This window comes from Neoarius graeffei, chromosome 26 (genome assembly GCF_027579695.1).
Source record: "Neoarius graeffei isolate fNeoGra1 chromosome 26, fNeoGra1.pri, whole genome shotgun sequence".
Lineage (NCBI taxonomy): Eukaryota > Metazoa > Chordata > Actinopteri > Siluriformes > Ariidae > Neoarius > Neoarius graeffei.
Window position 1 is genome coordinate 13,282,512 of NC_083594.1, and position 13,827 is coordinate 13,296,338.

Sequence of the window (13,827 nt, forward strand, 5' to 3'; positions counted from 1 at the left end):
GTACACTCAAAAGAAGTGGATATAAAAACCACTGAATGATATTAGATCCTTACACGCTAACAAAGAAGGATTTTTCCTATGAGTTGGAAAATTATCCATCTGTTGAATTTCCCAACATCTCAAACTACCTGGTGCTGCAGACATCATTCTACACAGACAAACAGATGGAAACCTGGAAGAGCATGGAGGTGTACAACTTTTTATATGTGCCTGGGTTAAAGATCTGGGGATCAGGACACTACAAGATAGATGGCGGTAGACGGATCGAAGCCTTTTTAAAAACAGTGTCTGTCTCTGCTGATTGCGTTCAAATCAGTACCAGGTGTTTCCCATAACAATCGGGTCCCAAGAGTGCGCACAATGCGCTCCGTGAGCAAGCACGGCCGCTCGAGCTGCGCCAGACTCAAGCGCGCAAAGGCGCGGCAGTCAAGTGTTCACCTGCTGTTTGACCACAACTTTTAGCTCATGTGTATATCACCATCGAAATGCCTCATTTTCGTTGATTACCCATCGCAAAGCATCGCGAGCTGTAGTGTGACCGTAGCTTAACGAGGCGGATGCGACGTCCGGTGCATCCCAGCAATTGTACCCTACTACGAGTAAAAATGAACTTCAACTTGGAAAAAATTCGCGACCCACTAGATGGCGCTTCGTGGTTGAGAAACACTGATCTAAATTATTATTATTATTATTATTAGTAGTAGTAGTAGTAATAAAGATGAAATAAAGTTTGTTTGACTGAAAGCAATCACATTTTAAAGTCTGAGATCACATCCTGCTAAACGGCCAAAAAATTCGTCTTGCAACATTGTCCGTGAAATATTTTTGATTCATTAACGAACTAATTACTGAAACAAGACAAGTTTTGTTTTTTTGTTTTTTTAATTTTTTAACCTGCATTTCGTCCTTCATGGTTACTTGTCTTGCTCGCTCTTTGCTCAGCTTATGACCTGATTGATTGATCGTTGATGTCACGCCGCTCTTTTCTGAAAAGCTCTTCCCTTAAAAAACCCACCAATAATAATAATGATGATGATAAGGCCATCCTTAAAAAAAATCCGTTTCCTGTCCACCGGGTGAGCAAAAAAATTTTCTGTTGGGAGGGAGTGATTTTTTTTTTTTTTACTATATGGATGGATAAGAAATCGCAATGCTGTGTTTGCTTTTTCTTTCAGTACTTTTTTATTACAAAAGCAGACACATTTAATAAAATATGACAGTTTAATCAACTGAAACTTGTACAAAAACTTTAAGTTAGCATTTTAAATGCTGACTGCAACATTTGCAAAACTTTTACAAAGGTACTTAAAATGTCCGACACACGGACTTTTTGTAGTTCTAAATCGAGCGTTAGGCCTAGTTCGGATGAAATTACACTATTAAAATGATCACTGAATGACTTGTTTTTCTGAATCTTTACTATTTTGTCGTTCGCTAGAATACCATTTTGCGATTTCACACTTAAGCAAATGTTTGAAAACTCCGGATCTCCTTCCTTCATGGTGGCTGCCAATTTTTTGTGCCGCACGGCGCATGCGCAGAGCTGATTCGATTCTATATTCTGCGCGGAATGCAGGGCTTTCCACAAGCACCGGACATACAGCCGACTACACAATTAAGTCCAGCCGGCTACTTTAATGACTTATTTTTGTAGCCCACAGGCTCTAAATATTAATTTTTGATTTTAATAAAATTAAAATGTTTATCTAACGGACTGACAATAATGTCAAACTGAACCGCACTCATTTAAGTTGTGATTCGCGCTGTTTGTACCGATAATAACCACAAATTCCCCGCCGACTTCGTTGATCAAGGGAGAGTAACTCATCCGCGGCCCCGACATGCGGTGTGTGCGCGCGCATTCGGTGGAGGCAGTAGTGTGTCGGAGGGAACAGAAGCAGAGATGACACTTATTTTGTCTCCGGTAAACCAGTTTTCTCTCGTTCAATTACGTGCTGGCATCAAAAGACACCGTTGGTTGTAAATGAAACCAAACTGAGTGGTTGGAGTGTATTTTCATACACAAATGGAGAAATGTTCGCTGAGTGTGTAATTGTGTAGCCACCACTGCAGACCGTTGTCGTTGTTAATTCATAGCATGCTCAGTTGCGTGAATGTGTCATGCACCGAAAATAAGAGATTTACAAGCCAGGAACGCCTCATGATACAATACGCAAGAAAAGAAAGAAGATTTACTGCCATTTTATTTTGTATTTGAGTAAAGTGAATAAATAAATGGCCTGTGGAAAATACATTTAATCCTGGGAACTGCGTGCACAGGAGTTTATTTTGTGTTTACCCCCCCCCGGCTGGCTACTTATTTGTCATGGCTGGCTAGTATGAGCCTTAGTGGAAAGCTCTGGGAATGCGGAAATGTCAAGTTCGATTTTAGATTGATGAACCCGAAAAAAATGTAGAAAAACCTGGGGGTGTTGTGGCTCAGGTGGATAAGGCGCCACACCATAAATCCAGGGACCCGGGTTCGATTCCGACCCGAGGTCATTTCCCGATCCCTCCCCGTCTCTCTCTCCTGCTCATTTCCTGTCTCTAACACTGTCCTATCCAATAAAGGTGAAAAAAGCCCAAAAAATGTCGAAAAACCGGCGTTAATAAAAAAAATTTCAACCGCACAAACGGCACTCACCCGGCCGGTGGACCGAAAGCAGAACATTTTTTAATAATGGCCTAATGATAATAAACCCCGGATGGTAACAATGATATCGATGTCCACACTCGTCTTTCCTTGTGACCACTTCCTATACGTTTCCATCGAAAGTGTGAGTCTGGTGTGGGGGGAAAAAAACAAAAAACACGTAATGTGAAAGCAACCATAGGTTTGCAGTCTAGGTAACGAGGATGCAGGGAGATAAAACCTGACCATGTACAGTACCAGTCAAAAGTTTAGACACCCCTACTCGACTCCTTCATAGGTTTTTCTGTATTTTGACTATTTTCTACATTGTAGCCCAACATTGAAGACATCAAAACTATCAAATAACGTATGGAATCATATGGCAAAGGGGGAAAAAAAAGGGTTAAAATGTGTTTCATATTTTAGATTCCTCAAAGTAGCCAGCGTTTACCTTGACGTTTTGTACACTATTGGAATTATCTTAACCAGCTTCATGAGGTAGTCACCTGGGACGCTTTTCAGTTAACAGGTGCCTCGTCAAAAGTTAATTCGTGAAAGTTCATTTCTCATCTCATCTCATTATCTCTAGCCGCTTTATCCTTCTACAGGGTCGCAGGCAAGCTGGAGCCTATCCCAGCTGACTACGGGCGAAAGGCGGGGTACACCCTGGACAAGTCGCCAGGTCATCACAGGGCTGACACATAGACACAGACAACCATTCACACTCACATTCACACCTACGGTCAATTTAGAGTCACCAGTTAACCTAACCTGCATGTCTTTGGACTGTGGGGGAAACCGGAGCACCCGGAGGAAACCCACGCGGACACGGGGAGAACATGCAAACTCCACACAGAAAGGCCCTCGCCGGCCACGGGGCTCGAACCCGGACCTTCTTGCTGCGAGGCGACAGCGCTAACCACTACACCACCGTGCCGCCCAAAGTTCATTTTTTTCCTTCTTAATGCATATAAGATCAAATAGTAAATAATAAAAATACAGTAAATAGCTGTATTCCACACCACAACTGTAGTAATCCATATTATATCAAGAACCGCTCAACTAAGTAAAAAGAAACGACGTCCATCATTACTTTAAGACATGAAGTGACTTTTAGTTAATAAAAATATTGGAGTAGAAGGTGCGTCCAAACTTTTGACTGGTATTGTACCTGAACGCTGGAGTACTATGGGAGCGGCCATCTTGAACGATCCGATTTGGTGTCCTTCTGTGCAAGACGCACAACCCGAAAAACGTTTGGTTGGAAGTTTGTGAATGTCAGTACAGTCCTGTTTTTGGAATTTGTGTCACGAAAAACAAAGTGTGCAAATCCACAGCCTCGGGTTTTCACCTCAGTGATGTTTATGAAGCTTTGGGTGGTTCTAAGATGGGCGTATATTAGCTTTTTCATAGCTTCAGTGTGAAACTGGAAGAAGAAACAAATCTCAGCCTGCAGTCGTGTTTTTTGGGGTAAGTGGGATGTGTGTGAATGAGTTTTTTTTTTTTTCCACATTTCAAACCATTAGGCAGCACTCAGAAAAGGGAAAGACCTTCAGGAGTTCCGTTGAAAGCTGGTTCATGTTGTCCTCAAATCTTACATCCTTTTCTAAAAGCCTGCTGGAAAACAAGCTTTCTCATCATTAGACCTGGAGAATTGTTGATGTCTGTATGCCTGGTAGAAACCGCTCACTGTAAGTTGATGAGATGTTGGTGTTCTGTAATATTCGGTCTGTATGCAGGGTAAAGACGAGAAGGACCCGAGACACGAGAGCTCAGAGGAGAGACTCAGGCGGCGAGCGTACGAACGAGGCTGTCAGAGACTCAAAAAGAGGATCGAGGGTATTGAACACATTTACACCAAACATAAAACATCACATTTTTGCTTACGTTTTATTCATTCTATGCCCTTTTACATGATTTTATCTCATCTCATTATCTCTAGCCGCTTTATCCTGTTCTACAGGGTCGCAGGCAAGCTGGAGCCTATCCCAGCTGACTATGGGCGAAAGGCGGGGTACACCCTGGACAAGTCGCCAGGTCATCACAGGGCTGACACATAGACACAGACAACCATTCACACTCACATTCACACCTACGGTCAATTTAGAGTCACCAGTTAACCTAACCTGCATGTCTTTGGACTGTGGGGGAAACCGGAGCACCCGGAGGAAACCCACGCGGACACGGGGAGAACATGCAAACTCCACACAGAAAGGCCCTCGCCGGCCACGGGGCTCGAACCCAGACCTTCTTGCTGTGAGGCGACAGCGCTAACCACGACACCACCGTGCCGCCCTATGATTTTATTATTATTTTCCCCCACTTTGGGATTTTGCACATATTGTAAATGTATATATTATATAGACACTAGTGTTTTACTCAGAAATACGCCACTTGTATTTTTCATACATGCCGGATATGGAGAACAAAAACCGTGACATAAATCTCTATATGTCACTCATGAGGAAATCTAAACTGTTTGTTTGTTTGTTTTTGTTTGTTTGTTTGTTTTGGTAAATTTGAATACTTTTTGTTGGTGTCTATATAATTTAAAAAAAAAATTCACATGCTGCCTTGAAGATATGAAGTTTATCTTCTCGTGTTGAAAAACTCGTATTTTTCATACGAAATACATCATGGATCTGAGTGACATATTTAAACATTTTTTTCGCGGTCCACTTTCCATAAAATCCTGCGCTCTGACTGGCTGGCAAGCGGCTCCGTATCCTACGGTACGGACCCCAATTACGGACCCTGGTTATGGACCTCTGGCGACTCGCTCGTTCACAACAAGAACAAACATAGTAGCGTTTTTTTTTTTGTCAACATTTATCTTTTTTTTTTAATAAGATTTATATGATTATCAAAAATCTTATAAATGTTTGCCAGCATTTCTCAGGAGAATAGCATTAATTTTACAGCATGGATAGAGATAACGACAGTGTTCACAATGAAAGCAAGTTTTACTACCCTGAGGAAGAAGAAATAAAAGAAAACATTTCAGGAGAAAGCTAAAAACCTGTAACTTGCTAACACCGAGCAAAAACATGGCTGAATCCTGAATGACTCAGTTTTGTATAAATAGGGGACTACATAGGCGGCAAAATGTAGTTTTTTCCCTGCCATGGAAGTGCACTTGTATACCGAGGAGGAAGCAATTTGCATTACAGCCGTGAATGAGGATTCAAAATGGCGGCTCGGCTCGGTTTTCCCTTTCAGGCGCTCTCGTTTTCTGTTAGAATTTGGTAAAGAAAAAAATAAATATATTATTTGCCAGCTTAAGGTCGGTCCGTATGGTGAAATACCGTGACCTCGGCCTTGAATACTGACCTCGGCCCAGAGGGCCTCGCTCAGTACTTTCAAGACCTCGGAATATCAGATATTCATAGCATGATACTGAACGAGACGAAGACGAGTAGCTGAATGGAATATATCTGATATACTGTGAAAAAAGCCATTATTATTGTTATTCATACACATTTTTCTTGGGTGTTCGACGCGTCTTTCTCTTTCAAAATTCTCTCAAACTCTTTTGTATTTAACAAAGCAAACCTGGCGGCCATGTTTGTTTACAAATTGTCACAGTCGCTTGCTAGCACAGAAGTTTTATGTCTCCAATGTGTGACATCACGTTGTCTTGACAACTATGCAATATCGTAAACCATATTCAACTCCCATTCTCCACTGGGTAGAGCGATGTAATACACGTAGGATAAGCGATATGCTAACAATATTGCATGTTAGTAAATTGAACGAATGAAACCTGCTAGAAGGGAATAGAACACATGTTTTTATGTTTTAAAAAGTGTCCTGTATGTATAATAATTCCTGATATTTCACGTTGATGATGTCACTCCCAGTGTTTTCCTGTTGACTGGACGCAAGTTGTCAGAATGGCGAACCGGTTCAAAATAAAAATTCTTGTGATGAACTTGCGTTTTTTTTTTTTTTTTGGCTGGATGTGTCTATAAAATATAAAAGAACATTACACGGTGGCGTGAAGATGTGAAGTTTACCTTCGAATGGTGAAAATATTTTCACTCGTTCAGATAAACTTCATATCTTTGTGCAACTGGGTAATACCTTTTTTTATTATTATTAAATCGCTATTCTTATATCTTACTGGTGTCACCCTTTGTCTCTGTGTGTGTGTGTGTGTGTGTGTGTGTGTGTGTGTGTGTGTGTGTACACAGTGGTGGAGGAGCTGCAGGTTCAGATCCTGAGGCTGATGCTAAATAACAAGGACAAAGGGACGGTACGTGAAGCGAGCGTCCTGGTTTATGGCTTTCACCGATGTCAGCAGTCACAGCTGCAATTTTTACAAGGCATCATCTGCGACCTTGTTTAATCACCCCAGACCTCCTTTAATTACCTCTGTCCTTGTTTAATCATATCACCCTTTGCTTGCTGACGTTATGAAACCAGAATGTTTGAAACACATTGACACATGACACATTCACATCCCCAGTTTTTTTTTTTTTTGCCTTATTTATTGATGTTCACGTCTCCACCACAGGGAGAAGCCTCTCGATACATTTTCCTCAACAAATTCCGCAAGTTCCTGCAGGAGAATGCAAGCAACCGCGGGGTAAGAAAATCGTTGAAAATCCCTGGCACAATAACGACAGCACGATTTTCACTTGATGTCATGTCGGATATCATATTGGGGAAACTGCTAGAACAGTTTAAAATGGATTCATTCATCAGAACAATGTAGAATTTTTTTTTTTTTTTCCAAAAAATCTAAACCTGCTTAGTCTAACACTGACACTGTAATTATTTCAGACTTTCATATTTACAAAATGGATTAAATTACAATTACTGCTACCAGCATTTAACAATCTCAAAAAATCCTTTATGACATTTTCATATACAGTGGTGCTTGAAAGTTTGTGAACCCTTTAGAATTTTCTATATTTCTGCATAAATATGGCCTAAAACATCATCAGATTTTCACACAAGTCCTAAAAGTAGATAAAGAGAACCCAGTTAAACAAATGAGACAAAAATATTATACTTGGTCATTTATTTATTGAGGAAAATGATCCAATATTACATATCTGTGAGTGGCAAAAGTATGTGAACCTTTGCTTTCAGTATCTGGTGTGACCCCCTTGTGCAGCAATAACTGCAACTAAACATTTCTGGTAACTGTTGATCAGTCCTGCACACCAGCTTGGAGGAATTTTAGCCCATTCCTCCGTACAGAACAGCTTCAACTCTGGGATGTTGGTGGGTTTCCTCGCATGAACTGCTCGCTTCAGGTCCTTCCATAACATTTGGATTGGATTAAGGTCAGGACTTTGACTTGGCCATTCCAAAACATTAACTTTATTCTTCTTTAACCATTCTTTGGTAGAACGACTTGTGTGCTTAGGGTCGTTGTCTTGCTGCATGACCCACCTTCTCTTGAGATTCAGTTCATGGACAGATGTCCTGACATTTTCCTTTATAATTCGCTGGTATAATTCAGAACTCATTGTTCCATCAATGATGGCAAGCCGTCCTGGTCCAGATGCAGCAAAACAGGCCCAAACCATGATACTACCACCACCATGTTTCACAGATGGGATAAGGTTCTTATGCTGGAATACAGTGTTTTCCTTTCTCCAAACATAACGCTTCTCATTTAAACCAAAAAGTTCTATTTTGGTCTCATCCGTCCACAAAGCATTTTTCCAATAGCCTTCTGGCTTGTCCACATGATCTTTAGCAAACTGCAGATGAGCAGCAATGTTCTTTTTGGAGAGCAGTGGCTTTCTCCTTGCAACCCTGCCATGCACACCATTGTTGTTCAGTGTTCTTCTGATGGTTGACTCATGAACATTAACATTAGCCAATGTGAGAGAGGCCTTCAGTTGCTTAGAAGTTACTCTGGGGTTCTTTGTGACCTCGCCGACTATTACACGCCTTGCTCTTGGAGTGATCTTTGTTGGTCGACCACTCCTGGGGAGGGTAACAATGGTCTTGAATTTCCTCCATTTGTACACAATCTGTCTGACTGTGGATTGGTGGAGTCCAAACTCTTTAGAGATGGTTTTGTAACCTTTTCCAGCCTGATGAGCATCAACAACGCTTTTTCTGAGGTCCTCAGAAATCTCTTTTGTGCCATGATACACTTCCACAAACGTGTTGTGAAGCTCAGACTTTGATAGATCCCTGTTCTTTAAATAAAACAGGGTGCCCACTCACACCTGATTGTCATCCCATTGATTGAAAACACCTGACTCTAATTTCACCTTCAAATTAACTGCTTGAGGTCTTTGTACCTCAATGGGACCTTCCTGGTTAAATAAAGGTAAAAAAAAAATTAACTGCTAATCCTAGAGGTTCACATACTTTCGCCACTCACGGATATGTAATATTGGATAATTTTCCTCAGTAAATAAATGACCAAGTATAATATTTTTGTCTCATTTGTTTAACTGGGTTCTCTTTATCTACTTTTAGGACTTGTGTGAAAATCTGATGATGTTTTAGGTCATATTTATGGAGAAATCTAGAACATTCTAAAGGGTTCACAAACTTTCAAGCACCACTGTAAATTGCAACGTTAAATCCTATAACACTTTTATATATAGATTTAAGTCATGTTTGATCTGAACAACTTGGGGGGGAACCCTGTATTTCCATATCCTCCATTCTGATTGGTTCCAGCTTCAGACAAATCACAGATTTATAATAATGCACTCCTTCTAATACATTATCGTTTCTATAGAAACGACTTACACACAGTTGTAAGGCGGATGCTCCACATAAACACACTAAAAGTACGTGTGATTGTTACTTATGCAAGCGTACTTCTTACATTTTTAAAAATAAAATGATTTTTTTTTCCTCTTGCTATAATATTATGGGATTTTTGTATATGTTTGTATATGACCTGTAATCCCAGTGAAGTCTGTTTCAGTTCCAGGTTGTAACACTACAAAATATGGGAAAGTTCAAGGGAGAGGGAGTGAATACTTATGTAAGGCACTGTATTTAGACTTTTAGAAACGTCATATTTTTATCCATGGCTTATAAACATTTGAACACTTGATCCTTGAATATTTGACCTCGAAGATAATCTGACCGTTTGTTTTCTATGAATGTTCGAGATCAAAACAAAAGCTGGAAACAGTTTTGACTTTTTGATGTCTGAAAAGCTCTCACTGCTGATTCAATATGTTGTTTTTTTTCATTTCTTTTTTTAAAAATCCCCCACTGGCCGAAAGGCCCAATGAGGGATTACGTCCATCCGTCCATCCATCTGGGGAAGGGCGCTCACCTTCTGAAATCAACTCCTCTCACAAATTTTGGAGGAATTTCACGAAACTTGGCAGGATTCTTTGTTGTATGTCGGTAGTACGCATATTGTAATTTCATTAAATTCGCTCACGTTTTACCAGAGTTACAGCCCTTGATTAACAAAACTATACTTTGACAATTTCATGAAGGTGTTCTTGCCTTCTGACATCAACTCCTCTCACAATTTGTGGAGAAATTTCACCAAACTTGGCAAAAAGCTTTGTTATATGACCGTTATGCTTGTATTGAAATTTCATTTAATTTGGGCAAATTTTACCAGAGTTATGCCCTTGACTATTAACAAACTTTGGCAATTTCATCAAGGTGTGCTTGCTTTCTGAAATCAACTTCCTTCACAATTTTTATCCCCAGCTGGCCGAAAGGCCCGAAGGGGCATTACGTCATGGCAATGTCCGTCCATCCATCCGTCCCGGGAATGATACTTACATTTTGAAATCAACTCCTCTCTCACAAGTTTTGGAAAAATTTCACGAAACTTGACAGGATTCTTTGTTGTATGTCAGTAGTACGCATACTGTAATTTCATTAAATTCACTCACATTTTACCAGAGTTGCAGCCCTTGATTAGCAACCTTATACTTTCACAATTTCATGAAGGTGTTCTTGCCTTCTGCCATCAACTCCTCTCACAATTTTTGGACAAATTTCTCAAAGCTCGGCAAAAGGCCTTGTTATATGACGGTAATACGCAGATTGCGATTTAATTTCGTTTGTGAAAATTTTCCCAGAGTTTTGACCCTTGATTGAATAACTTGTACTTTGACAATTTCATGAGGGTGTACGTTCTTCTGAAATCAACTCCTCTGACAATTTGTGGAGAAATTTCACGAAACTTGGCAAAAAGCTTTGTTATATGACAGTTATACTCGTATTGAAATTTCATTTAATTTGGGCAAATTTTACCAGAGTTGTGCCCTTGATTATTAACAAACTTTCTGGCAATTTCATCAAGGTGTGCTTGCTTTCTGAAATCAACTTCCTTCACAATTTTTATCCCCCGCTGGCCGAAAGGCCCGAAGGGGCATTATGTCATGGCAATGTCCATCTGTCCATCCGTCCCAGGAATGATACTTACATTTTTTTTTTTTTAAACTTCTGTTTATTGATTTTTCATATTAACACACACACACGTACATACACACACAACAGCAACACCAACAAACAAGCATTGTTGTCAACAATGAGCCGCTTTACATCAAAATCATTACAATACTATAGTCTCATATAGGTAGCAGAAGTTAAGAGGAATGCCTGGATTCAACATAGTCTATAAAGGGTTGCCAAGTCCTATAAAAACGATCAGTAGAACCTCTGAGAGTATATTTCAGTTTTTCCAGTTTAAGATGTTGCATAATATCATTGATCAATACTGTATGAGAGGGAGGGCGTGTCCGTTTCCAGTTCAAGAGAATTAATCTGCGTGCTAAGAGAACTATGAACCTGGCTGCCATGGACGCAGACCCTTTTAGAGGACTGTCCTCACTCAGTACCCCAAATAGAGCCAATGCCGGATCTGGTTCAAGTGTGTGACCAAAAACATCAGATAAGGTTTTAAAAATGGAGACCCAAAAATCTGATAACTCTGGACACAGCCAAAACATGTGACCCAGTGTAGCTGGAAATGCCTTGCAACGGTCACATAAGGGATCAATGTTAGGATACATTTTAGCAAGCTTGACTTTGGAGAGATGCAAGCGATGCAGCACCTTGAACTGTATGAGCCCGTGTCTGGTGCAAATGGATGCTGAGTGTACCCCCTCCTGTGCTCCCATCCACTGCTCCTCTGTCAAGTCAATGCCCAAATCTTCCTCCCAAGCAAATTTCAGAAAATCTAGAGATACATCTATCTGGCTAAACATGTGGTTGTACAAGTATGAAATCACCCCTCTAGATGAAGGATCAACTGAAAATAAAGAGTCCATCTGGGTGGGGGTGGGAGCATTAGGGAAAGAGTTTGTATTAGATCTTGTATAGTCACGAACTTGCAAAAAACGAAAGAAATGAGACTGAGGGAGTTTAAGCTTTCTATGCAGCGTCTCAAAAGATGGGAAAATAGCATCAATATAAAGGTCCTTCATTCTTGAGACCCCATTATGAGCCCATAGTTGAAAGGAATTATCTAACAAAGAGGGATGAAAGTGATGATTTGCACATAGAGGGGCTAGAAGAGATTTAGCATGCCAGCCAAAGTGTTGTCTTATTTTAGTCCAAATTTTCAATGATTCTGTCACTACAGGATTGGATTTGGCATATTCGACTGGTATTGGAAGGGAAGAGAATAACAACGCACTCAAGGAAGTAGGATGACATGAGGCCCGCTCAATCTGCAACCAGGCAGGTTGTTCTTCTGAGCCAGGGGTCTGATCCCAAAAAGAGAGAGCTCGTACGTTGCAGGCCCAGTAATAATACTGAAAATTTGGAAGGCTCATGCCCCCAGAACGTTTAGGTCTTTGCAAAAAATCTTTCCTAATTCTAGGGGTTTTCTTATTCCAAATAAAACTAGATATTTCACTGTCTAATTGTTTGAAAAAAGACTTATTAATGATGATGGGGATGGTTTGAAAAAGAAACAGGAATTTAGGAAGAATGTTCATCTTCAAGGCATTAACTCTCCCTGCTAGAGACATAGGAAGATGGGACCATCTACCAAAATCCTTAATAGTGCGATCAAATAAAGGTTTAAAGTTAAATTTGAACAGTGACTGGACAGACCTTGTTACAACTACTCCCAGATAATTGAAAGATCCATTAACCAACCTGAATGGAAACTGAGAATAAGACACAACCTGAGCAGCGTTGTTTATGGGGAACAGTATACTCTTAGATAAATTCAGCTTGTAACCAGAAATCTTGCCAAAAATTTTCAAAACAGACATAATATTGGGAATAGATGTGAGAGGGTCCTGAATATATAAGAGCAGATCATCTGCATACAATGACACTCTATGCTCTCTCCCTCCTCTGAATATTCCCTGGTAGCCATTGAGTGAACGTAAGGCAATGGCCAGAGGCTCAATGGAAAGTGCAAATAATAGGGGGGAAAGAGGACACCCTTGTCTTGTGCCACGCCGCAAGGGAAAATAATTTGACCTGAAAGCATTAGTCTGAACCGCAGCCGATGGGGAAACATAAAGAAGACTGACCCAAGAGATGAACTTTTTGCCGAATCCAAATCTGTCCAACGCAGAAAAAAGAAAATCCCATTCAATTCGGTCGAACACTTTTTCAGCGTCTAGTGAAAGGAGTACCTCTGGGCAGGAGGAAGGGCTGGGAGTGTAAATAATATTGTAGAGTCTATGAAGGTTTGAAAATAAAAGTCTATTCCTAATAAAGCCCGTTTGGTCCTGTGAGATAATTGTGGGAAGGACCCTGTCTAAACGGGTGGCCAAAGTTTTTGCTAATATCTTTGTGTCTACATTCAAAAGGCTGAGGGGCCTGTATGAACCTGGGTCAAGAGGGTCCCTATCCTGTTTTAGCAAAAGGGAAATGCAGGCCTGGTAAAAAGTGGCAGGAAGTGTATTAGCGCTGAATGATTCATTAAAGACATCTAAAAGTACAGGAGAGAGGAGATCTGAAAAAGCTTTGTAAAATTCAGAGCTATATCCATCAGGACCTGGAGCTTTAGAGGTTTGCATGCTCTTAATAGCGTTATTTAGTTCCTCAAGAGACAGAGGTTCTTCAAGTTGTGCCTTATCCTCTTTGGAAATAGTCGGGATGTTCAACTTACTGAAAAAATCATCAATTAAAGAGGGATCACCTTCAGACTCTGAAGAATATAAGTGTGTATAGAATTGTTCAAATTCTCCATTAATATCCTGCTGATCAAGAATTGTTTGCCCCGATTGCGCACGAATTTCAGTTATCATTCTAGAGGCAGCTGATTT

At 40.4% G+C, this 13,827-nt stretch overlaps 1 protein-coding gene across 5 annotated transcripts in view; it reads left to right on the forward strand.

Moving 5' to 3' along the window:
- LOC132874309 (E3 ubiquitin-protein ligase RNF123) overlaps window positions 1-13,827 on the forward strand; it is a 448,585-nt gene that overhangs the window by 66,170 nt on the left and 368,588 nt on the right. For all 5 annotated transcript variants that reach the window (XM_060910383.1, XM_060910388.1, XM_060910384.1 and 2 more), the window contains 3 exons: window positions 4,372-4,471; window positions 6,826-6,887; window positions 7,149-7,220. In XM_060910383.1, the coding sequence (XP_060766366.1) occupies window positions 4,372-4,471; window positions 6,826-6,887; window positions 7,149-7,220 (234 nt within the window). The remainder of the gene's footprint in view (window positions 1-4,371; window positions 4,472-6,825; window positions 6,888-7,148; window positions 7,221-13,827) is intronic.